At 44.9% G+C, this 23,911-nt stretch overlaps 2 protein-coding genes across 33 annotated transcripts in view; one reads left to right on the forward strand and one right to left on the reverse strand.

Moving 5' to 3' along the window:
* MKLN1 (muskelin 1) overlaps nt 1–1,910 on the reverse strand; it is a 322,363-nt gene extending 320,453 nt beyond the window's left edge. For 29 of the 32 annotated variants that reach the window (XR_012002632.1, XM_072764042.1, XM_072764034.1 and 26 more), the window contains exon 1: nt 1,340–1,865. The gene's annotated coding sequence lies outside the window, so the exon portion shown is untranslated. Of the gene's footprint in view, nt 1–1,339 lie in introns of all 32 variants that reach the window. The other 3 variants (XM_072764017.1, XM_072764016.1, XM_072764025.1) reach the window with 2 other exon arrangements.
* A 2,223-nt stretch (nt 1,911–4,133) lies between these two features.
* The window catches only part of LOC112928940 (uncharacterized), a 158,544-nt gene continuing 138,766 nt past the window's right edge, over nt 4,134–23,911 (forward strand). Inside the window, exons 1-3 of the mRNA XM_072762713.1 lie at nt 4,134–4,224; nt 4,341–4,748; nt 4,824–4,896. Of these exons, the coding sequence (XP_072618814.1) occupies nt 4,134–4,224; nt 4,341–4,748; nt 4,824–4,896 (572 nt within the window). The remainder of the gene's footprint in view (nt 4,225–4,340; nt 4,749–4,823; nt 4,897–23,911) is intronic.

Here is a 23,911-nt window from a genome sequence, read left to right on the forward strand (position 1 = left end):
GTGCACGGAGACCAAATATAAAACAGTTCTGAGAAACAGGAAGTGAACCTGACTGGTCTAGTCTGTGTGTCCCTGGCAGTGACGCAAATAGAGAAATCAAATTAGGAAAACAAGATATGTGGGTGTGAGGCAATCGATAACAATCCAGGATGCTACAAAGCAGGGAAGAATGCCTTTAGCCGAATGCCATTCATTTTAATAACACCCTCAGAAGTTTGATTTCCACTGAACATGCTAGTGGTTAGGGAGCAGGATGAGTTTGAGTTCCCTAGCAACAGCATGTGCTTTTTGAGACCGTCATTAGCCTTTCAGCTAATCCCGCCAACCCCTTACTTCTAAATGTATGACTGGCATAAAAAAGAAAGAAAAAAAAAAAAAAAAAGAAAGAAGAAAGAAGAAAGAAAAAGAAAAAGAAAAAAGAAATGATATTTCAGAAAGCGCTTTGAAATTTCCAGGAGCAAAATGGGAAGGAATTGAAAAAACAAAAGTTGTCCTGAGAATTGTACTCAGGTAAAAGTAGTCATGTTCGTATGTGTCCAACCCGTCCCCACATTCACTGCTCTGGCTTCTCTGTTTCTGAATCCCCTGTGGGTAAAGGGTAATGAATGGAAGGGGAATGGTTGAGAGTTTAGGGCAGTCCCCTCCTGCAACATCAATCACAGTCTGAAAGTAGGTTGAATAGTGGGGGGGGGGGGGGGGGGGCAGTTAGTGTGGGGCAGAGGCTGGGGTGGGGGGTAAGGTGGGAGGGAATATAACACACAGGTTTCTTTCCTCTTTCCGCAGAATAAATTATTCTGGTCGAAGGAGCTTGGGGAAGGAGGGTGGTAAGGGGGGAATGAAGCTATTTTCCCTATTGATTGTTTAATTGCACCAGAGGCTGTTTGTCCGAGGCCACCGGCCAAGAGCATTATTTTGGTGGCTAAAGCGAGGTCGGGCAGGTTTCCATCCCCTTCCTTAGTTTTAAACAAGACAACCCATACAGCGCGGCCGGTCTATAGGAATATGGTGTATGCTGACTTTTGCTACTCAGCTGTACCCTAAAGCGCCAAGGCTGATGGGACGACGGCTCTCAAACCCTGAATCATTGCTCTAACTCTGTCCTGGGTTCGGAATGCGCAACTCTTCCTGGTAGCCTGGGTCAACTGCGGGGCCTTATTAGAATGGTAATTATTGCTGCGTTTGGTTGGTCATCCTTACTATGGCCTGGGTCCCTTTCGACTAGACACTGGGCTCCTTCAGTTTGGCCGGGTGACTCCTAGTTCTCCCCGCCTCCCCATCTACCCCCCCTTCCCCCTGCGCGCTCCCTTCCCAAGGCGACCACCTGCGCCGCCCCACTTACCATCTGCCCCGCGGGGAGGGCCCCTCGGGGTGGCAGTGCCCTCCCTGCTCCCGGGCGGCTCTGGGGGAGCTCGGTGTTTGCCTCCAGCCCTTCGCTACCGGAGAGATCAGGTTCCTCCCCTCCTCCCCCTCCAGCTCCGGCCGCCGCCGCCGCCTCCTTCTTCTTGCATGACACAGCAGAACCGCAGCTGCGGCAGCGAGTCCCAACCATCCGCCCAGGAAGCGCCGCAACCGGGACTCGGGAGGGGCGGAGGGGGGCGAGGCCGGGGCCACGGCCGCGGGGGGTGCTTGCCCCCACTCGGCAGCGCACACTTGTTTCCCAGCCCAGGGGCACGGGAACCAAATCAGGCGAGAGCCGACCAGGCCGAGCCGTTGAGGAATGCTGGGGTTTGGCGTCAGAAGGGATGGGACCCCGAGAGAAGGGTGCGAAGGAGAGACCCCAGTAGGGGCAGGACATTGCAGGAAAAGAAGGGAAAGAAGAGGCCGAGAAGTCAAGGGCCAGTCTGTGAAGGAGAATAAAGGAGGTCAAAGAGAGGTAAGGAGGGAGAGTTGCCGAGAAGGGAGCCGGAGCCGGGAAGGGGGTGGGGTGGGGGGAGCCTCAGGGCAAGGAGGACTGGGAGGGGGTCCTGGGGGAGGCCTGAGCTAAGTACCCCGGCGGCACTGGGAGTACACGGGGGCTGCATTGGGAGGCAAGGACCCAAGAAGGGAAAGGGATGGGAGAATTAGGCATTAGATAGGAAGGTAAAAATTGGGGGCATTAGAAGAGATGTAGTGGAGAATCATTCATCATGGCTGATGAGGTGGAAGGAGATAGAGTCGAGGCAAAGCCAGAGGAAAGGATGATCTTCTAATACCACCCTTTAGTTTCCTGAGAAGTTTTTCATAATTCGCCAGTACACGCAGGGAGTTTTCCTTATAAATGGAAAAGCATGAACCAAAGCGTAGAAAAATAGCTGCTTCGCTTAGCTTTAGAGCATAAAATCTCCATGGTTCACAAAAACTTTGAGGCAGAGATTGGGGATTTAAGACATAAGCACATACAGGGGTTGTGATTCAGTAATACTATGGGCACTCAAAACTGATGTTAGGGCTCCCACACAACACTGGACATGAATAATAAGTCTTTCAGAGCGTTTGTTAGATGTTTCAGTTAAATGCACTGGAAATGATGACAAGAGTACTGGCTGAAACTATCCTAAAAAAATAATGCCCCTGCTTTTTTTTCTTTCTCTTTATACTCGCCCATACATGCGTAGATACATACAGTTAGTTTTTAGTGTCTAGCATGTGCAGTATGATTAAGGAAAACATGGGTTTTTGTGATTTTTATTTCCCACCAAAACACATGCTACGTATTTTACAGCAAACCAGCTGCGTCTCACCATTTGAAAGAATGTGGTCAGAGAAGTAATGCAAAAACTGCCACTTTGGTTTTGTCTGTACCTTCCAGGTCACATCTTCGTACCTCACTTCCTGACACAAACAAGTTTTTACTGTTGTCAGCAACAAAGCCCTAATATAGCCGCAGAAGAGAAAAACTGCATTGCATTTAGCCTCTCCTGCAAGCACCATCAACGGCTACGGGAGGAATGTAATTCCAGAGAGCTTTAAGGCTGGTGGTGATGGTAATTATGTATCAGATGCTTGATGCTATTTCTGTTATTATTGTTTTTGTCATTTCTCTTCTACCCGAGAGCTGGCCCAAACTCGAAGAGAGGAATCCGGCTTTGCTTTTTTGACTTTGTAAAAATGTAGTCAGCCTCGGTAGAAAACTCACTGCTCCTGGGGAAAATAAAGTAGGAGCCACGAAATGTCATTTTAGCAGAGCGTGGGTTTTGCGACTGTAGGAAAGGATTTGAGGACGCTCCTTCTGTTCGGTTTCCCATGTAACGAGGCAAGGCTACACGCACGCACAGACGCCGCAGCTCGCGGGTGCTGTGGCTCCCGCATCTGGGCTTGTGCAGCCCCGGAAGCCCCTTCGGGATGCTGCGAGGGGCTCCCGGTGGGTGGTGGTAGGAACGCTGCGGCCGCCGCCACTCCTGCCGCCGCCGCCGCTGTTGTTGCTGCTGCAGTCACGTGGGAGCCCCTTTAAGTTTCCATAGAGAGGCCTCTCCGGTGTCACATGATGGACATGATATAATGAAACAACATTGTGGAGAGGAAAGCATTAGGGGAGCCCACGGCTACAAAAACAAGTGAGTGAGAAGAGGTGGGAGGAAGAGAAACTACGCCACCTCCCCTGCAGCCGCGCCGCGCCACAGCCTGCCAGGAGCGGGCGACGCCGGGGGCAGGGGGACGGGGTCCTCGCCGGCCCGGGGACCCCGCCGCCCGCCGCCCGCCGCCGCGAGCCCAACTTTCAGCCGGCAGCTCGGCCACCACCGCACCTGTCCCCGGAGCCTCCATCGCTCCTCGTGACGCTCAGAGGGAGATTCTAGAGGAACACGCTCCGCGAACATACGTGCGCATCATTTTCCTCCTCGCGCGGCGCCCTGGAAGAAGGCAGGGGACGGGCAGGGAGCGGCAGCGTGCGTTCCGCCCCAGGTAAGTCCTGGGGGGGGGCCGGGCCGGCGGGGCTCGCGGGGCGGCGGGCGGCGGGCGGCGGGGGCGGGGGCGGCGCAGCCCGGCGCGGCCGGGGCGGGGGGTCCCGCGCGGACCTGGCCGCCGGGGACTCGGGCTCCGCGGGGCCCCCGGCCTCCCCGGCAGCGGCCGCCGGTCTGGGCCGCGGTGTCGGCGAGCCCGGCGACGGAGGAAGGTAGGGCTCGCGGCGGTGGCGGGAGTGCCGAGGCGATCTCGCCATGTTTGTGTTGCTAAGAGCACTTTTCCCCTTGGAGGTGGCTGGATGCCACATGGCTCCTCCGGAGCTGCTCCGGGCGCGAGAGAGAGAGAGTGCGTGTGCTTTCAATGTCCGCATTCCAGCTAATGTTGCGCAGATAAAATTCAAACTTGAGGTAAACAGAGGAGGAGGGGGGGGGGAGGGAGGGGGAGACTGTTTCCATTTCGAGATCCCACCTCTTCGCTCGGCGGGGACCGACATCCCGAAGCCGGAGAGCGCTCGCCGGGTTCTGCCCCCCGCCCCGGCTTCGCTGCCGACCGGGAGCCGGGCGGCGGGGGAGGGTCCGCACGGGGGCGCGGGGCCTGCGTCCTGGAAGCGGAAAGCGCCTGGGCACTCGGGCCTCCGGCGGCCGCCGCCTCGCGGGGGGCGCGGGATGCGGCGGGGGCCGCGGGGGCGGGGGCCGGCGCTCCGGGAGGGCCGCGGGGCTGCGAGCCCCCTCGCCGCGCCCCACGTTGGGGACCCGAGCGCCCCGCCCCGCCCCGCCCCGCCGCGGGATCCCGCGGGCCGGCTGCTGGGAGGGTCTCCAGGTTGACGAGGGCGGGTGGCGTAGCAGGTGTGCGGTGGGCATTTCTATTCCGTAAGTCTTGCGTTTGGGGGGACGACGTGCATGGGCAGAGCTGCGTCTTAATTTTTTTTTTTTTTTGCAAAATAGGGAGAAAAATCAAGACGTTACGCCCCACCCCTCCCGGTTTATATACCGATTCAGCTCGCAGCGAGGCTGAAGGGTGAGTGGGGCTGTTTAAGGGTGCGGGTGAGCCTCGTCATGGAAGACGCGGCCCGACAGCCCGCGGCCGCCACCCCCCGCCCCAGCCCCGGCGGCCCCGGCGGCCCCGGCAGCGGCGGCGTCCCGCGGGGTGCGAGCCCCGCGCCGGGTCCCGGAGCGCGCGGGGGTCCGCAGCCCTCGTCGGCGGGGAGCGCCTGGCCGGGAGGCGGCGGCCACGTGAGGGTGGTCGGCGGGAGCCGCGGCCGGGAGATGCGAGGCAAGTGCGTGGCGCAGTCGTGCCGGGGGCGGACGCGGCAGCTCGCGGGCGGCGGGCCCTGGGGGAGCGGAGGCTCGCGCCGCCCGACCGGAGCCGCGGCGACGGGGTTATTCCGAGCGGCGGCCGGGGCGCGGGTGGCTGCGCACTTCGCGGCCCTCTCCCGGGACACCGTTTCCGGGCGGGGTCCCCGGGCCCGAGCGCCGGCTGTAAACAGGGTGGCGCCCTCTGCCCTCCCGCCCCCGGCCTGCCGGGGCGCGCGGCCGGCGGCGCCCGGAGCGGCGGAGGCGCGGGCGCGGCGCTGGGCAGTGGCGGCGGGGGCGCGCCCGCCTCCGGCCGCCCCCGCCCCGGCCCGGCCCGGCCGCCCCCGCCCCGCCGCCCCCGCCCCGCCGCCCGGCCTCCTCTGTTTTTGTTTTGATGGAGCCGCGTGCAGCTGGCGCGTGTCGAGTCACGTGCCGTGGGCGGGAGGGGGCCGGGGCGCGGAGGCGAGGGCGCGGTGACGCAGGCGTCCGGAGGGCTCGTCGCCCGCGGGCCGGGGGCGGGGGCGGGGGCGGGGGGCGCTGGCCCCGCGCGGACCCCGGTGGTGCCGGCGTCGGGGCCGCGTCTGGTGGGCTTCGTGGGAGCGGATGCCGCGTGCGCCGCGTTCGGACGTGGGTGTGAGTCCCCCCGCGCCTGGGGTTCGTCGTCAGAGCGTCCGGGCGAGCCTCGTCCGTGCCGCGGGGGGGAGCCCGGGGGGAGCCCGCGCCGAGGTGGCGAGAGACCCGGGAGACCTCCGCGCCCTGGGCGTTCCTGGGAGCACACGGAGGTCTGTGTGTGGGTCTTAATTCCGGCTGCAAATTATAAACAACTTGAGAGCTGTAGAAGGAACGCCGGTGCCTGGCCCTGCCCCAGAACAATTGAACCTAAATCCAGATGGGGCCTGGGACTTAGGTGAGTATTTAGGAGAAGACCTCCCTGGGTATTGTGGACACAGTGTCACACGCAGGATTGAGAATTTACAGAGGTAGCCAGCTTGATGAAAGAGTTGGTTGTGGAACCATCCCTCGTTAGGGGTGAAGTAGTGGAAATAGTCGGCACCACTCATCTGTCGCTAGAAGGGTCATCGTGTGTTGGCATCGTGGCTACGCAGTTACAGAGGCCTGATGGAATATTGACATCCCCATTTTATGGTCGGGAAATTGAAATTCAGGAGGAAAAATAAAAGCTGGTCAGTGACGATCCCTGACTAGGACCCAGGGAGGCTGACTCCAGACTTCATACTTTGGACCGTGGCATATGCTGCACTGGACCTTACTTAAGGGCCGCGTGCTTGGGTGGACAGGAACCCTCATATGTTTCTGACTAGGTCTGGAGTTTACGTGCATGTATTTATGTATGGAGTTCTATCTGCAAAGTTTTGCTTATATTGAAGGGAGGAGAATCACTTGGTGAACTCGTTTAGGCCTGTAGGCTATTACATGACATTTGTTGTGGAAGGGGGTGGTGGTGAGGGAATCCTAGTAATATGGAGAGAACAGATGCTATGGAAGTTTTTAAAGACTTGAGCGTAGGGATAGGGGTCAAGTGAAATGTCCAGAAGATGCCAGCATCATCCAGGGATTTGCAAGAGCAGCCACAGAAGTCCTTCAGGTTCCTACTGACCGTTTTGTCTGGTATTGTTAGCTGTCTAGCAGACAGAGGTATATTACCAAATTTTAGGGTTTGGTTTTCACATTCCTTGCAGTTTGTTTGAGGCAGGTTCATAGATCCACAGAGGCAAGGCTGTTACAAACATGAATGCCGGAAGTCTGGCGTGGAAATAAGCTCTCTCTTTCCGTCATCCCCATCTTTCTTAACCATCAGAGCCACTTTTATCCAGCATTGCTTAAACCAGATGTGGCTCCTTTGCATACCTCTGCGTAGGTCGTTCCTCTGCTTCTTGAGTATACTACCTTCTTTAGGAAATTTCTCCATTTCTTCTCAGAAAACGGTTACAATAAATACTCTCCTTGTGTCGCTGCGCTTGTTACAACATGTCCTATCATTTTTGTTTACACGTTGGACACTCCTACTAATCTCAGCTTGTCAAAGATGGGAGTAGTGATTATGTGTCTGTATATCACTGGGATATGGTACGCATTTAAGTTTACTGCTTTGGTCTGGATTGAATTTGTATTGTTATATGTGGCGTTTGCCTGTGTCACCCATCTTCATTTTTTTTTTTTTTTTAAGATTTTGTTTATTCGAGCAACAGATAGAGGCAGGTATACAGGCAGAGGGAGAAGCAGGCTCCATGCAAGGAGCCCGACATGGGACTCGATCCCGGGTCTCTAGGATCATGCCCTGGGCCGAAGGCAGGTACTAAACCGCTGAGCCACTGGGGCTGCCCACCCATCTTCATTTTTAACTGTCTTCTCCTCCTCTGGTACTGGCATTTAGGCTCAAAGCACACATCCTTGAACAGAGAATACAGAATATTCTGGATGCGTTATTATAAAAGGAATAGGGTGGAAGGGGCAAAATGTAATCGCTTTTTCACTTGTTTCCCAATTTCATTCTTAGTTGGCCAATTGGACAGCGTGAATTTTCATGGTTACTCCTGTACACTGGGACGGATGCTCTACGTTATCACTTTTGAGCTTGTTTAGGAAGGAAGAAGTGGCACTGCATTACAGATGGACATATTTTACATACCATAGCAGAGTACAGATGTTTAATCACATTTCGTGTCATTGCAATTTTTGGATTTGGTATTACAGGGTATTGGTAGAGCAACACTGTCTTGTGGAGCTTTCTGAAATGATAGAAATTATTTATAATAACTATAAGTGATAGCCACTAGCCACTTGGGCAGTTTACTTATTTTTTTTTTTAAAGATTTTATTTATTTATTCATGAGAGAGAGAGGCAGAGACACAGGCAGAGGGAGAAGCAGGCTCCATGCAGGGAGCCTGACGTGGGGCTTGATCCTGCATCTCCAGATGAGGCTCTGGACTGAAGGCGGCGCTAAACCGCTGAACTACCCGGGCTCCTTGCTCCACTTGGGCAGTTTAAATGTGGCTAGTGTGACATAGGAACTGAATTTTTAATTGATTTCAGCGTTAAATAGCCACCCGTGGCAAGCGGCTACTGTTGGACAGCACAGTTATGGAGGATTTCCTTATGGCTAAGTCTGGTACTTGACAGGTGAATGGTTAGGCTAAGGTTATTCTGCCTTTAAAAGAAAAATCTTGATTCATTTTCTAGGGCCTGACACTGTGCTTCCGGTTTATAGATTCCAAGGTGTTTACCGAGTGATACCTTTGACCTATGTGGGGCCTTTGTATTATGAAGCATTTGTCTGTGTGTTTTGTGAACTTTTCATGTAATTTGTGTGGTTTCCCTTTTTTTAAGAAGTAGATTGATTATGAATATAGGAATTATAATTATGAGTAGCTGTAAGTCCAGTGGGCCCTTAGCCTGTAAACTTAAATGAAAGTCCTTTAGCTTATTCAGTATTTCTCAAAGATGTATTGTGAAGGAGCAGGCTCTGCATTTGTCTCAGTGGCCATCACTACCCACCTCTACCCCCCGCCCCCGTGCCTTGTACAGTGCCTGACACATAGCAAGTGCATTATCAGTATTTGTTGAATGAATGTATGAGTGATTTAATTTAACCCCTCTAGTTTAGCTTCAGAAGGTATATTGCAGAGCTGAAGGTGGGGCCCAGTAACAGTAACTATCCTGAATTTACTGTTCTTCTAAGGAATGCCATCTTTCTAGGGGCACTATTATTACTTCAGTGATTTGGTTTCTTCCCATAAGATAGGTAGCAGGACTTCTTACCCTTTATTGATAACAGAAAAATAAAGCCAAAAGAAGATTTGGGGCTCAGGTCACACAGAGAGTTGGAAGTGTCAATCAGATGGAAGGAGTTACGTGTATTACCTTGTGCACTTGTCCGGGATTCTTCTTCAGAGAACTAAAATCACGCACTGAGTGATGTTAGAAAATGTGGTTTGTAAAATGGAAGGTAATTATGTATGTTAATAGAGTCTGAAAAGAGTTGTCAAAATCACTCTAGTATGGCATGACACTGAGAAAAGAGCTTCAACAGGAGAAACAGGAATGGAAACGTTTATTTCTTAAATCTCTAAATCTCAGTCTGTGGTAATCCTAATACCCAAGTTATAAATTTCTCAAAGGGGATATTTAAAAATGTAAATAGAAACATGTTTAGATTTGTACAGGTAACCTCTACTAGACTTTGACATATTTATGTAGAAGGGTACCATAGACATCAAACATCTGTTCAGAATGAGAACCTTAAGGCCAGAAATTGTAGGTTTCACTTCATGCGGTGGGGGCTGTATTGGTGGGTTGATGACAGAGCCTGATATGTGGTCAAGTGCTTGTAGAAGGTGACAAGGCTGTTCTCGGTGCTCTGCATCAGACTCACCTGCCGTGTGGTATGACTTGTGGCTGGATTATAGGCCTGTCCTCATGCCTAGGACGCAGGCTAGCTTCCTCTCATTCTGCTCGTATGTTTCCACAAATAAAAACTGGTTTTATACTGGTGTAATTAAAACATAATTGAAAATATAAATCTACTGTGTTTTTTTTTAAGCTTTTATTTATTTGAGAGAGAAAGAGCATATGAACAGGGGGGGAGACAGAGAGAGAGGGAGAAGCAGACTTCCCCCTGAACTCGGATATGGGGCTGGATCCCAGGACCTGGAGACCATCACCTGAGCTGAAGGCAACCGCTTAACTAAGCCATCTAGGCACCCCGTAAACCTATTGTTTTTTTTAAAAAATCATATGGTACACTCCAAAATAAAATGTGAAGTTTCTTTTTTGATGGGGAAGGTTACTTTCTCTTTCAGCAGTTTCTAGCCTCCTAGTCCTTTACGATTGCTCTTCACATGCATTTGGTGTGAACCTCTTTGATGGTAATGTTGGTGGCAGGAAGCTCCAAAACTATTAACCACATGTTCCATAAATCCCTGCTGCTGATCCTCAAAACCAAACCAAAACATGACCATAACTGGACAAAACTCACCTCTGCTATCGGCAACAGAAGTTAACCAAACCTACTAATTAAATAAAAAAGTCCGCGAGGTTTGAGTTGTGCAGACATAACGTGAAACTTTCTTTTATTTTAGGTATTAATACTATTATTTTTAAGATTTTTAAAAAAACTTATTCATGAGAGACACAGAGAGATAGGCAGAGGGAGAAGCAGGCTCCCTGCAAGGAATCTGATGTGGGACTTGACCCAAAACCCTGTTTTAGATATTAAATATAATCTACTCAAGGCAAAAGAATTTGTATGTATCTGTCTATATACAATAATGTAAGAATTCATATTGCAGAAGATCAAGGTGTATTTGGCTGGAAGATCCGACTGGACCACTTGGATTGAGATGTATAGGTAAAGAATTATTTTAGGTTTATTGAGAACTGTCTCTAGTAACCTTGGTCACTAACTTGGTGTCAGAATTGAGGGAAGTTCCTGGCTTCGTTTCTTTCTTCTCAGTGGAATGGGTGGATCAGATCAGGGGTTCCCAAACTTTAGCACCCAAGGGCTTGTTAAACCCAGATTGCTGGACCCCCCACTCGGGAGTTTCTGACTCAGCAGGTCTGGGGGCTAATGATCTGTATTTTTTGCAAGTTTCCAGGAGATGCTGATGCTGGTCAGAGGACCATATTTTGAGGACCACTCGATCATATCATCTCTTGTAAAGTTTTACAAAGTTTTTGTGCCTGTTTTGTTCCTTTTGCAGTGGCAGCACCTTCCATTTGATTTCTGCAACATCCTATTGATTAAAGATTGCCATATGACGAACTGAGTGGTAAAAGTTTAAAATGGATTAAATCAATTTTATTTTGAGAGTTTCTTGAGAATTCCACATATTTTGCAAAACTTTTGGGTCTGTTAAAACTCAGATTGGGTATCCCTACCTAGTAGTCAAGGTCTCCAGGTAAATTATATTGAAATACTGCTTGTGTTACTAAAGGAAAGAACTACACACTGTTTCTTAAACTCGAATGTTCTATCATATCTAACCAAGTGCCTTTTAATAGCTACAGGGTATGATGTAGTGTATTACATAGTTGGGAGCTCATTAAATAAAATGTCATTTATGAGAGGTAGTTCCTTTCCTAATTACAACTCTGTGGGCTTGAATTCACAGTAGAGCGATAGTGTGAACCTGGATGCCCCCTGAAGTTGACTGCTTTGCAGAAGAGGCACGGTTGCCCAAAGAAGGTGCCCATCAGGGGGACGGAGAGTAAGTTGTCATGGCATGGCCATTCCCGGTTTTTGGGACGTTGAGGAAGAGTAGAGGCTCTGCAGTTTGTAAGTGAAGGGCCTTTTTGGGCTGGAATCTGGTAGGAAGTCTGTGGAGATAGTAGGAGATATCTTAAAGCAACCCTTACAGAGCACATGTACTGTTCTTACCCAGAGTGTGTGTCTATTTTGGTGGTTGGGGTGAGGGGCTTGATAGAGATTCTAAGGCAGTCCAACAGGTGGTGCTCTGGAAGCATTCCAGATGAAACTAGACTCCCAGGTGCCAAGAGTCAGATGGACTCCAGATCTGAGGTGAGTTGAAGTGAGGCTTGACAATACATCTTAGTGGGAGTGAATTTATTGGAGAAGAAGGAATAGCAAGATTTTTTTGGGAAAAAAAATTTTAACCTGAGAGCAAGAAGACATAAAAAAGAAGAAATGGGTCAGAGTGAGGGAGTGGAGGGTAAACATGAAAGGTTTTAAGGTTTTAAAATGTTTTAAGACTTCTTGTGTGTATGTTGACTAGTTAAAAGCACAGCTTCTTTGTTAGAAAATAAAATTAGCAAGTTTTCCTTTTCATTTCCGGCAAATGCTTCAGAATATCACCAGATGCTATTATTTGACTTACATCACATGCCTTTCCAAAGTTATGCCCAGGATGCATGCAGTGCTTACTTTCTTAGATTGCTTTATGATCGTCATCTTGTTTAAATCAAATTCCTGGAAGGCACACACAGTGTTTATTACTGGATGTGTTTTATGGATTAGGAAACAAATCATTTGTGTAGCACAGGCCACAAATCTGGGCTGAGGCCATGAGATCTCACAGCTTTCCACATCTACTAGTTTTAATTTTATCTTGAAATTCTTTGTTTTCTAACCACTTTTATAAAATGGTTCAACCTTAAATCTTAAAGTTGAGTCAGCATCCGTATAATTGATTGTAGACTGTATTTCATGAAAGGACCTTAGATTTTGACCTACTAAGTTTATTTCTTTGAAAGGGGTACATGTCATTTGCTGCTTGTCATTTCTTGACTCAAATATCTGTGACATAATCTTCGTAACTAAAAGTGTGAAACTGGTTTGAATGATTTAGACTTGGTTCGAGGCTGGGTTTGGCAAGTCTGTGTGACAGAAGGGCTTGGGGATGGCCCTTGGGCCAGTTTTTACAAAGCAGCAGTGGGAAGTGGGGGGTGTGATCCTGCCCCCAGGACTTTTTAAAAGCCTCTTTTAAAAGTGCCTCAGGGAGTTAAGACACTTAATACTTTTTCTTGTATTTAATCACACTGACACTGGGCAACATCTTTCTTTGTCTTTCCCACATCTCTTGAGTTTCCTTTCTTCCCTCTTGTGTCATTTCTGTTTCTTTCACAGATGGGCATCTAGCTTCTGGCTGGCCAAAGCGCCCCCCCCCCCCCCAATTTTCTTCATGATCTGCCTCTACATTTTTCTCTTCTTCTGTGTCCCATTAGTTTTTGTTTTGTGCTATAGCTGATTTTACTTAGTTTAGGTGGAAAGGATATTAAGGTAGAGCGGTGTTCTTAACTCTAATAATGATTACTGTGTACCTGCCTCTTTGGATACTATGCTAAGTGTTTCCATAGTCTTTCCACTGGATGCTAGTTCCTACTAGCTACAGAACCTCGGGTCATAGGATGCTTGTCAGGAAGACGAGGCCTTGGGTGTGGAGTAAGGTGTTTCTGGCCCTAAAATGCTGTGATTGAGTTTATTCACGTGGCATGATCGTAAACCTTTGCAGGAGTACTTCACCCTTTTGAAAAGTACCTGTTCCTCAAGATTGGGGTCTCAGAGTAGGGGTGTTGCTTCTCAGACCCAGAATCTGGAGATCCAGGACTCCTTATTTTATATTGACAATGTGGCTGGCCTTCTTTTTCCTTCAGAAGCTTAGGAATGAGTCTCAAGTGCATCCTTCTCCACACTTGTGCCGTCTGCATCGGAAGATCTGAAAATTGAACCTGAACACTCCAGTTTGGAAAGCTTGTTGACCCCAATTTGGAAGATGTTGCTGCTTTTTGTTTCCACGGTGGAGGCACTGGGCTCCTTAAAGACATCCTTTCCTTGACGGTTCACTAGAAGAGTTTCTGGGAACCTGCTTAATTCTTCTGTTAATTCTTGAACAGTTCATAAAAAAAATGCTGCTTCCGATCTTTCTCTTGCAAAGTTGTATATGGTGTGTGACCTTGAGTGCTTATTTCCCACTTCTAGGGAATTTTTGTTAGTGCTGAATCTTTGTCGTGTTGTTCACAGCTACGCCATGCTATATATATCTGTTCATTGTCAGGCCACTGACAATTGTTTTGCTTTCTGCTTTTACATTGATGCCTCATACGTTCATTTCATTGCACATATTGTCCATTTTCTAAAAAAATCTATGATTATCTTTTTTGTTTCTTTATGTTTCCAGAGAGATTAATCATGGCTATCCTAGGAACACTTAATCAGTTTTGTCCCTAGTATTGTTCATAATCCTTCGGCTTTTACAATTTTTTTTTTTTTTTTTAGTCTTTCAAAATTGCGTAATACCTAATTCTTACAAGCTCTATCCCAAAAGAATTTGTGATGACTCTTGATTTTTTGGGATCATTGCCTGAAAATGCAGATATTTTATAGCAGCAAGTGAATAAGTATTTTTAAATAAAATGCCATTCATAGCCTTTGGGTTTGATCTTTGAAATCTGTGGTCTGTTTAATGCCATTTAGTTAGTGAACAGTTATTGTGCTTGCTGTTTGTAGGCTTCTCCTTTTTTTCGAGACAAAAGATATTAAAATCCCCCTTTCTCCCATTTTTAAAAGGTTCAAAATTAAGATTTTTTTCTGCTACTAATATAATTCTTCCGTAAAGGTACGTAGATGTTTGCTCTTTGCCGTTTATCTTTGTCACTACGTAACTAGCAGTTCGGGACTTCATATGTTTAATGAATCAATACCTTACTTAGTCATTTCATATCATCTACAGAATATTTTTCAATAACAGCAGATCATTCGAAATTGTCAACAACAGAAACATTCCAACAACAGATTTACTTTTTAAAGATTTTATCCATGTAAGGAATCATGCTGTATAGCAGAAGAACATTTGCTCCTGTGTGTGGGAGTCAGAGAGGGTGATGGTGATATGAATGAGATCCTGGCTTATCTCGGGCTCATTCTGTATCTGGTGGTCCCAGCCCCTTAACCCAGGAAGGGCACAGCGTTGTTGGAAGACATTGGCAGTGAGATGCTGAGAATGACTGGAAATGCCCTCCTCCTTACTATAGTTCTTGTTTTTGCAGAGTACCAGTGATTTGAAAGCACTGAATCGCAATTGTATAAATATACATATTACTTGCTAAAACATCGTCTTGGATCATGGTGCCCTTTTGGAGTTAAGGGATCTAAGCTCTGGAAAGATTTACTCATCAGGAACAGGTCAGGTCCTGGGCAGTCCTCATAAAGTCCAGTGTGTTTTGGATCGCAGTACTTTCTGTGTCACTTTTCATGCATTAGAGTCCTCCTAATCCTGGACCTAGACTCCAGGAGCCGACCCAAGTCAGTATGTCCTCTTTGGGCAAACTTTGTGTCCAGAACTAAATCAAAGAAAACAACGCTTAAAGATGTTCTGCAAATCTTGTGTGGTGCTTGTACACCTTGGCCCTGGGACACTAACAAGCCATTTTTGGCCATTCCTCATTCTCTTTTCCTTCTGTGTTCTTTACTCTCTCTGCTTCTTCCTTCTTGTCTTTTTCCTTTTTTTTTTTTCCTCTCTGGGTTCCTTTTTCTTTCTTCTGTTCAACCTTTGTCTTTTTCCTTTGCCATACCTGGTATGTATAGCCTGGTAACATCCTGAAGTTACTGCAAGCACTTTTTTTTAGCCTAATGGCAGCTTGGAGCTAAATACGAGTTTTCCTCTGATAAGATTCTGTGCTGGTGCAAGCTATCTTTAAAGAGTTTAATTTGCTTACATAGCGTATTCCATGTTAAATGGGAAGTATTATGTGAAATATATTTCACGTAGATGTTTAAATTTTGTGCCGGACATTCTGCCAAAATTTAGGTAATGGTAATCATACAGAAAATGAATTTCAGGGTTCTTTTCTATTTATGAAATTTCTAGTAAGCAGTGATGATATTTGGGTCTGATTTTAAATTGTTCGGGCTGTAACAAAGTTTGGTGTAAAAATGTGACAGTGCAATGGATATTAAACATGCAACAATTACTTATGCTATTCTCAAGGATCAGAATATATTCTAGCTCTAGGGGCATCAGAGCTAATTTAATCACTCTTATTTTATAGATAAGACAGTTTACTTAATTTTACATGTCTGGTTAGTGGCATAGTTGACCGCAGTTAGGTCTTCCACTTCTCTATCCACTCTGTTTTTTTGGACAGAAAGTTCAATTCATGAAATTTCTAAGGAAAATGGGCAGAGAAGCCCTGAGAAGACTATATGCATTCTAAACCTTGGTTGACTTGAATTTATTAGTCACAAGATATTGCAGGAGGTGCTTAACCTCTCTGGATCCCAGTTTATGGATGGTTGTACTTTAAGGTCCCTTCCAGGGCTGTGACTTGTACTCTGGTGAGAAAAATGAAATAGGTTTAGATTTTTCCTGTTGTACATTTCTGCGATTTCAATTTGTATGTCGAGTAGACCTCTTTCTTGTTCTTTTTAAGTAGGTATCATTTGTGTATTTTTACTGTTACTGAATCAACTTTTCCAAAGTATATTGTTGTTAGATAATTAGATTGTTTTCTTAATTGACATGATGGTTTGCTTCTGTATTCAAGTGTCTCTAGCTTCATCTTGGTTAACTGAAGTAAACACACATTTAGAGGCAATCTTTCCTAGTTTCAAACTGATAGAGGGGTACTGTGCGGAATATTCCTTAGAGAACAGAGAGGTGCTTTATTCAAATTGTTTATTTCAGTGTTAGAAAGTAATGTCATGTAGGGACACCTGGGTGGCTCACTCAGGTAAGTGTCTGATTATGATTTTGGCTCAGGTCGTGATCTCCGGGTTGTGAGATTGAGCTCCCTCCCCCCAGGGGGCTCCCTGGTCAGGGGGAGGTCTACTTGAGATTCCTTCCCTCTACCCACCTACCCCCCAACCCCAGACCTGCGCTCTTTCTCTCTCTCTCAAACAAACAAACAAATAAATAAAAAATAATGTCATGTAAATAAGATTTAAGAGAGTTTCGCTCTTCTAATTTCTGAGTTGCTTTATTTGAGGTTGTGGAACAGGTTTTTCATTTTTAGTAAGATAATCTGGCATTGTTTGTGTCAGAGAGAAGACAGTTGTGACAATCTGGAAGGATAGGAAAGATGAGAGGCACTTAAAGCATTGAAGAAAAAGATGAGACTGGAGATGCTTTTGTAAGAGGAGTGTGATTGTGAGCTCTGAGCCCCTTCCCGCATTGCTTAGCAGTAGTTACCATGCCCTTCTTTGCTTTAAAGAAACCCATTCTTTCAGTTAAACACTTTAGAACACCTCTCCTGTGCATTGCATTGAGTTGGGTGCTGTGGGAATTATAGAAGAATTATCCGTAAGAACTTTTTCCTCTAGATGTTTACCCTCTAGCTAGGTCTCCAGTGCATCAGCCATGAAATGAATGAGTGAATGTCTGAGTAGCCCAAAGAGTGGTCCAGGCAGGAGAGAGAGGGGAGGAGGAGTGCAGAAGTAGGGAAAGACCCCACAGGAGTTAAGGCAGAGAGTGCAGGAATGCTGTTGGCCTAGGTTAGGACAGAGGCTTGGGAGTTGGGAAATGACCATTGCATGTTTTAAAGTGGCAAATGAGGGGACCTGTGAAAGTGCCAGAGCCTTTTACCCCATCTTTTTATGCTGAAAACTTCAAATCTTTAGAAAAACAATCCTATAAGCACTCCTATATCCTTGTAGATGGGTCAGTTGTTAACATTTTTCTGTACTTTCCTTTATGGTCTGTGTATGTGTGTTTTGAATCACATGTGGTAGGTATATTTATAATATTTTGCTTGACTCTTGAATACAAGTTTCAGATACCATGACATTTCACCTCCAAATACCTGCGAAAGAGGACTTTTTTTCTCTATAACCACAATACAGTTATCACACCTAAAAAGTTTAGCATTGAGATAATAACATGGTGTAATAAATAGAAAATATTTGAATTTGGGAATGGAATGTGGGTTTATTTTTGTTTTTAAAATCAGGAAGGCCTGTCTAGCACAATGTGTGTTGAATGAATTGATGGAACAAGAGACTGGAGCCATAGAAACTAGTTTGTAGACATTAAAAAAGTCACATAGAGGGGTGCCTGAGTGGCTTAGTCAGTTAAGAGTCCAACTCTTGATTTCGGCTCAGGACAGGATCTCAGGGTCATGAGATGGAGCCCTGAGTCAGGCTCTGTGCTCAGCAGGGAGTCTGCTTGAGATTCTCTCTCCCTCTGCCCCTCCTCCCACTCACATGCAAGGTTTCTCTCTAAATAAATAAATAAGATCTTTAAAAATAAAAAGTCACATGTAGTCATAAAAATAGAGGAAGCTCATTATATTCTGATATACTGTATTCTTGAACACATTCTTTAATATATTCTTGATAGAATCTTGAGAACAAGGCATAAGGGAGTTTAAAAAAGAGAATTTATAAATAGTTGCATATATATAGACATATAATATCTCTGAAAGGATATAAAATGGACCATAACATTTCATGCCTCAAAGAGAAGGAAGCAAGTAGCCGGAGGATAGGGAGATGTTCCCCTCAATATCCTTTTTTACTTTTGAAGTTTGAACTATGTGAAATTCAAAAATAAGTAGGAAGATAAGCAAGCTAGACTTCCTTGTTGATATTACTATTAGCTTTGTAGTGTGTATAGGGTAATGCTTCTCTTTCTGTCCTGAAGAAATTTGGAGAGTGAGGCCTGAAACAAAGAGGGTGGGGGATAGTTTTTGTCTTTCCCGTTTTGAAGAGAAATCTGTCACTTAATGGAAAAGGGTGTTTCATAATGCAAGAAGACCTGTTTTTAGGAGCTGCTGTGTGGAGAAGAGGCACTTGGGTTGGGTCTGATATCCAGGGAGTCTGGGAATTGCACAGAGGAGAAAACAAAGAAAGAGTAGGAGTTTATATATCCCTCTTGGGGTAAAGGATACTATTTCCCTCCTCTAAGGATGAGGAATAAGAAGAGAATTTTGTACAATTTGCATTGCAAGTATATATATTTACATGCCACCTTTGATGATAAAAAAAAAAATAAATGTGTTTAAAAAGCTGCTGCTAAGAGGGCAGCCCTGGTGGCCCAGCAGTTTAGCACCGCCTTTGGTCTGGGATGTGATCCTGGAGACCCAGGATTCAGTCACACGACAGGCTTTCTGCATGGAGCCTGTTTCTCCCTCTGCCTGTGTCTGTGCCTCTCTGTCTCTCTGTGTCTCTCATGAATAAATAAATAAAATCTTAAAAAATAAATAAATAAAAATAAAAGTAAGCAGCTAATAGGGACACCTGGGTGGCTTAGTGGTTGAGTGTCTGCCTTTGGCTCAGGTTGTAATCCTTGAGTCCTGGGATCGAGTTCCGCATTGGACTCCCTGCAAGGAGTCTGCTTTTCCCTCTGCCTGCCTCTCTCTTTCTGTGTTTCTCATGAATAAATAAAATCTTAAAAAAAAAAAGCTGCTAAAAGAAAATGAGTATTTAGGAGTAATGTCTGACTTTTTTCTTGATTTGTTTTTAAAGGCAGATTCTTGAAGATTATAAGAAGGTTAAAAGAACCTTACTGAGTAAATACCAGAAAACTATGTTACCAGTAAATTATTTCCACCTGATAGCAATTGATTTTTTGTGTGACGGTTTTTATATAATTATATAGTGAACTGGTGTGATATTTATCCTTAAACAACTTTTTCACAGTGTTCTGAATTAAGTTGCATGAAAGGTGAAAATTAATTTCAGAGTTAACTCAGCCACAGTTTATTTTCTGTTGTATGATTAACACAAAGTTATTGATTGGTACTTAGTGCCTTTTCTTTTGAAGGCCAGTGTTTATTAATCAGTGTTGAATGGCTCCCAGTGTCCATTAGGCATCCTGTGGTTAATAGAGACGGATAGCCTGCCCTTGATAGATGCTTCGGGAAAGTTAACATTTCAACAGTGGTAGTTAAATCCCTGTCAGGAAGGGAAACCGCTGATTGCCAGGACAGGCCTTCCAGAGGAGAAGAACTCCGCGCTGTTCCATCAGGCACCCAGGGTGTGACTTTGTGGGTGAAGAAATCTGATTTTACCAGTGCATTCAGAGTCCGTGCGGACTGTGAGACTGAATGAAGCCAGCCAGCTAAGCTAAGCAAGCTGTCAGGAGACTGAATGCCCTGTGTGTTAATTTGCTGTGGGAGATGTGCTGTGGCCAGCTGTAGACTTTTTGAAAGGATAACCTTTGGTTCATAACTTAACTTGGTGGACACAGAAATAAAATGGGGACCATTTGACTATCTTCAACTGATCCTTCCATCAAGTCTTTGAAATTTGGCAGAGGACTTTTTTTACGCCAGGATCTATACTGCTTAAAAACTGAGGCCTAAAATTAGAGCTCCTTTATTACAGTGTGGTGCTGGGTAAATAGGAAGAATCCTCCTCCGGTTACCACAGACCCCAATGCCTTATGTTCCAATGCAGTGGGGACTTAATAGTAATAATAATAAGTGCTTCGCATGTGTTGGGCATTTTGCTAAGATGTTTTTCTTCTGTTATTTCATTAATCCCATAATAGCCCTTGGACATAGGAACTATTATTCGCACTTTATAGATGAGAAAATAAAAGTGTAGGAAAGCTTAGGGCTTACAGCCTGACTCTAGAGAAGCTTATGATCTTAGCCACACATGACGGAATTTCATTTGCACATTTCAGCTTCTTTCCATTTGTGTTTTCCTTAGGATATAAGGTGGTCATTTTGAGACACCGCATCTCTCATGTCTCAAATGAACACTTAGGAAATACAGTTTTTTTTAAAAGATTTTATTTATTTATTCATAGAGACAGAGAGAGAGAGAGAGAGGCAGAGGGAGAAGCAGGCACCATGCAGAGAGCCTGATGTGGGACCCGATCCAAGGTCTCTAGGATCACGCCCTGGTCTGCAGGCGGCGCTAAACCGCTGCGCCACTGGGGCACAGAAATACAGTTTCTGTGAAAATATTTAAGCGTTAACTTTTAGGGTAGGTTGTTTTTGTTTTTGTTTTTTTTTTTTGAAGAGTACTGATCTTTATGATAATTTTGAGTAGTTTCATTTAGAGAATGGACCATTAAAATTTTTAAAGGTTGCAAAAAAACCCCCAAAGCTAATGCAAATCACAGCTATTTTTAGATTCACCTATTAACATTTACCCGTTTACATTTGTGCACATTTCTTGTCCTCTATATTTATGTAAGTGTATGTATGTTATACATATATGTTTTTTCTGAGTTATTTGGGGTGTTAGAAATTGCATCACCCTTTATCTCTACATATTTCAGTGGGTATTTCCTAAAAATAGAGATTTTTTTTGCTTACATACAGTTACTGCTTACTAAATTTGTATTAAAATATTATCATCTAATCTGCTATACATATTGCAATTTTATCAGTTGTCCTGTTAAGGTCTTTGGTGACAATTTTTACCTTGTGGTACGAGATCCACTCAAGGGTTATCTATGCTATTTAGTTGTCCTATCTGTTTAATATCCTTTCATCTGGAATATTTTCACAGTTTTTCTTTGCTTTTATCAAATTGACAATTTTGAAGAATATAATCATGCCTGTCCTTTTTTTTTTTTTTTTTTTTTTTTTAATGAAATTTCCTCATTTCGTGTTTGTCTGATGTTTCCCCATCTTTAGAGCCAGGTTATGCTTACTGGGCCAGCAGTCACTTTTCCCCCTCCTTAATGAGTTTCTTCCTTTTTAAAGCAGGAAATGAACACTCCTATAATAATATTATGTAAGTACAAAGCTTTGTTAGATTCTGTCAGTAATTCCCAAAATGCTTTTAGAGTAAGAAAATATGTTGCATCTAATCTTATTTTATCTGGAACAGTTTCTCAGTCTGAGTGAGTTTCAGGACCCGAACATTTTTGAAGGGTATTAGCCAGTTATTTCTAGACTGTCCTTCAGTGTTGGTTTATTTGAAGTTTCCTCACAGTTAGATTCAGGTTTTGCACTTTGGGCAGAAATGCAGCGTGAGGGACTTGGTGTTCTTCTCAGCGTGTCATATTTGGAGTCACACGGTATCTGTTTGTCCCACAGCCAGTGATCTTAATTTTGATCATTTGGTTAAGGTTCAGTAAGCCAGGTTTGCCCGCTGTAAAATTACTCTTTCCTGCTTTACAGACCATAACTATCTTATGGAGTGGTGTTTTTAATTCACATCCTAATTACTCCTCAAACCTATATCATAGGCTTTAGAATCTCCCTGGGTGATGCTTGCCTGAGTGAGGCTGTTCTTACGAAGTTTGCCCGGTGGCGATTTAAAATGTCATCATTCCGGGATCCCTGGGTGGTGCAGCGGTTTGGCGCCTGCCTTTGGCCCAGGGCACGATCCTGGAGACCCGGGATCGAATCCCACATTGGGCTCCCGGTGCATGGAGCCTGCTTCTCCCTCTGCCTGTGTCTCTGCCTCTCTCTCTCTCTGTGACTATCATAAATTAAAAAAAATATTAAAAAAAATAAATAAAATGTCATCATTCCCTCTTCATGTGTTTATTGTTTTTTCTCCCACAAAGGAGAACGAGTTCTGTTAGCTCTTATTTATTTATATTGGTGTTGATTCATCGATTTTTACTTGATTCTTATTTTATTATGATTACTGATTTTGATGCCCAAATTGTCTGGGATTTGGCCAGTGGGAGCCCCTGGCGCTGGCTCCAGTGTCCTATTGACAGGTCCCCATCATTTTTTGGACATATCCTTACTTTGTGGCACAGAAGAGTCCTCCTTGTGCACTTTCTCTGCTTGAGCACTAGAAGTAGTCATGTCTCCATTCTTCTTGTAGGAGAATGCCTATTTTTCCAAATCCTGGCCAAGAGTGACTTTTTATAGCTGTTTAATTTTTGCCAATCTGATGGGTGAGAAACAGCAACTCTGTGTAGTTTTAATTTCTATTTGTTAGTGAAATAGAATATCTTTTCATATGTTTAAGGGGCGTGTGTATGTGTATATTCATGTCGTTTGCCCACATTTCTGTCCTATATTACTAGTAGTTCTTTAATTTTAAGCATTCTTTATATATTAGGAATATTAGCTCTTTATTTGTGATATGATGCAGATATTTTCTCTCATTTGGTTGATGATGGTTTTTTTCTTGCCATGCAGAGCTTTTTAGAAATTTTTATGTAATCACATTACCTGTCTTTTTGTGTACTTTTCCTGATTTTGAGTCATAGCATGCTTTTCCTTATATCAGAGTTAGAGAAAATTCACTATTTTTTCTCTTGTAGTAGTTTGGCTTCATAGTTTTACAGTTAGAGCCCTGATTCATTTGGAGTCTATTCTTGTGTATGGTATGAAGTATGGATATAATTTTATCTTTTTCCAGATGGCTAACCAATTGTTTTAACCATTTATTAAAAGTCAGTTTTTGCCTTTGATTTTTTAGATGCTCCCTTCTTAAATACAATACTAAAGTTGCATCCATATTTGTTTTTGACTTTCTGTATTACCACACTGATTTGTCTGTCTACTCTTGGGCCAGCAACACACTTCATTATAGAGTCTTTAGAATATAATTTAATGTTTGGAAGGACTAGTCCTCTCCTCTAGCATTTTGGTGTTTTCCTGACTGTTCCTGCACGTGTATTTTTAATAGGAAGTTCAGTATCGATTACTAGCTTCATTAAAAAGAATTGTTGGTATATTTGTGTTTTATTGCATTAAATTTATAAATTAGTCTATGGCAACTTGACTTTTTTGATGTTGACTTCATAATGCCAAAATAAGAAATGTTTTTCTCTGTGTTTTGGAATGTTTTGAAGTTTTCCTCCCGGGGCGCATGGGTGGGATTATATTTCTGTTGTTAAATTTATTCCTGAGTATTTTATTTACTCTGTGAAAGTTGCCTTTTTTCCCCCACTTATTGTATCATAAGACCTGAACAGTCATGTCAGTACATGTAGACCTATTTTGTTTTTATTTTTATTTTTTTTATTTTTTTATTTTTTTTATTTATGATAGTCACACACAGAGAGAGAGAGAGAGAGAGAGAGAGGCAGAGACACAGGCAGAGGGAGAAGCAGACTCCACGCACCGGGAGCCTGACGTGGGATTCCATCCTGGGTCTCCAGGATCGCGCCCTGGGCCAAAGGCAGGCGCTAAACCGCTGCGCCACCCAGGGATCCCCTATTTTGTTTTTTAAAATGGATCCATGATAGTGTATTGTACCCTAAATTTACCTTATTTTTTTCCTTTATTGATATATTTTATGTTGCTTCTGATTTTTTCATATTATAAACAATGCTACGGAGAATATCCTTGCACCTCTGTTTTTTGCTCACTGTGTTATTATCTGTAAAATAGATTC

This window comes from Vulpes vulpes, chromosome 7, assembly GCF_048418805.1.
Source record: "Vulpes vulpes isolate BD-2025 chromosome 7, VulVul3, whole genome shotgun sequence".
NCBI lineage: Eukaryota > Metazoa > Chordata > Mammalia > Carnivora > Canidae > Vulpes > Vulpes vulpes.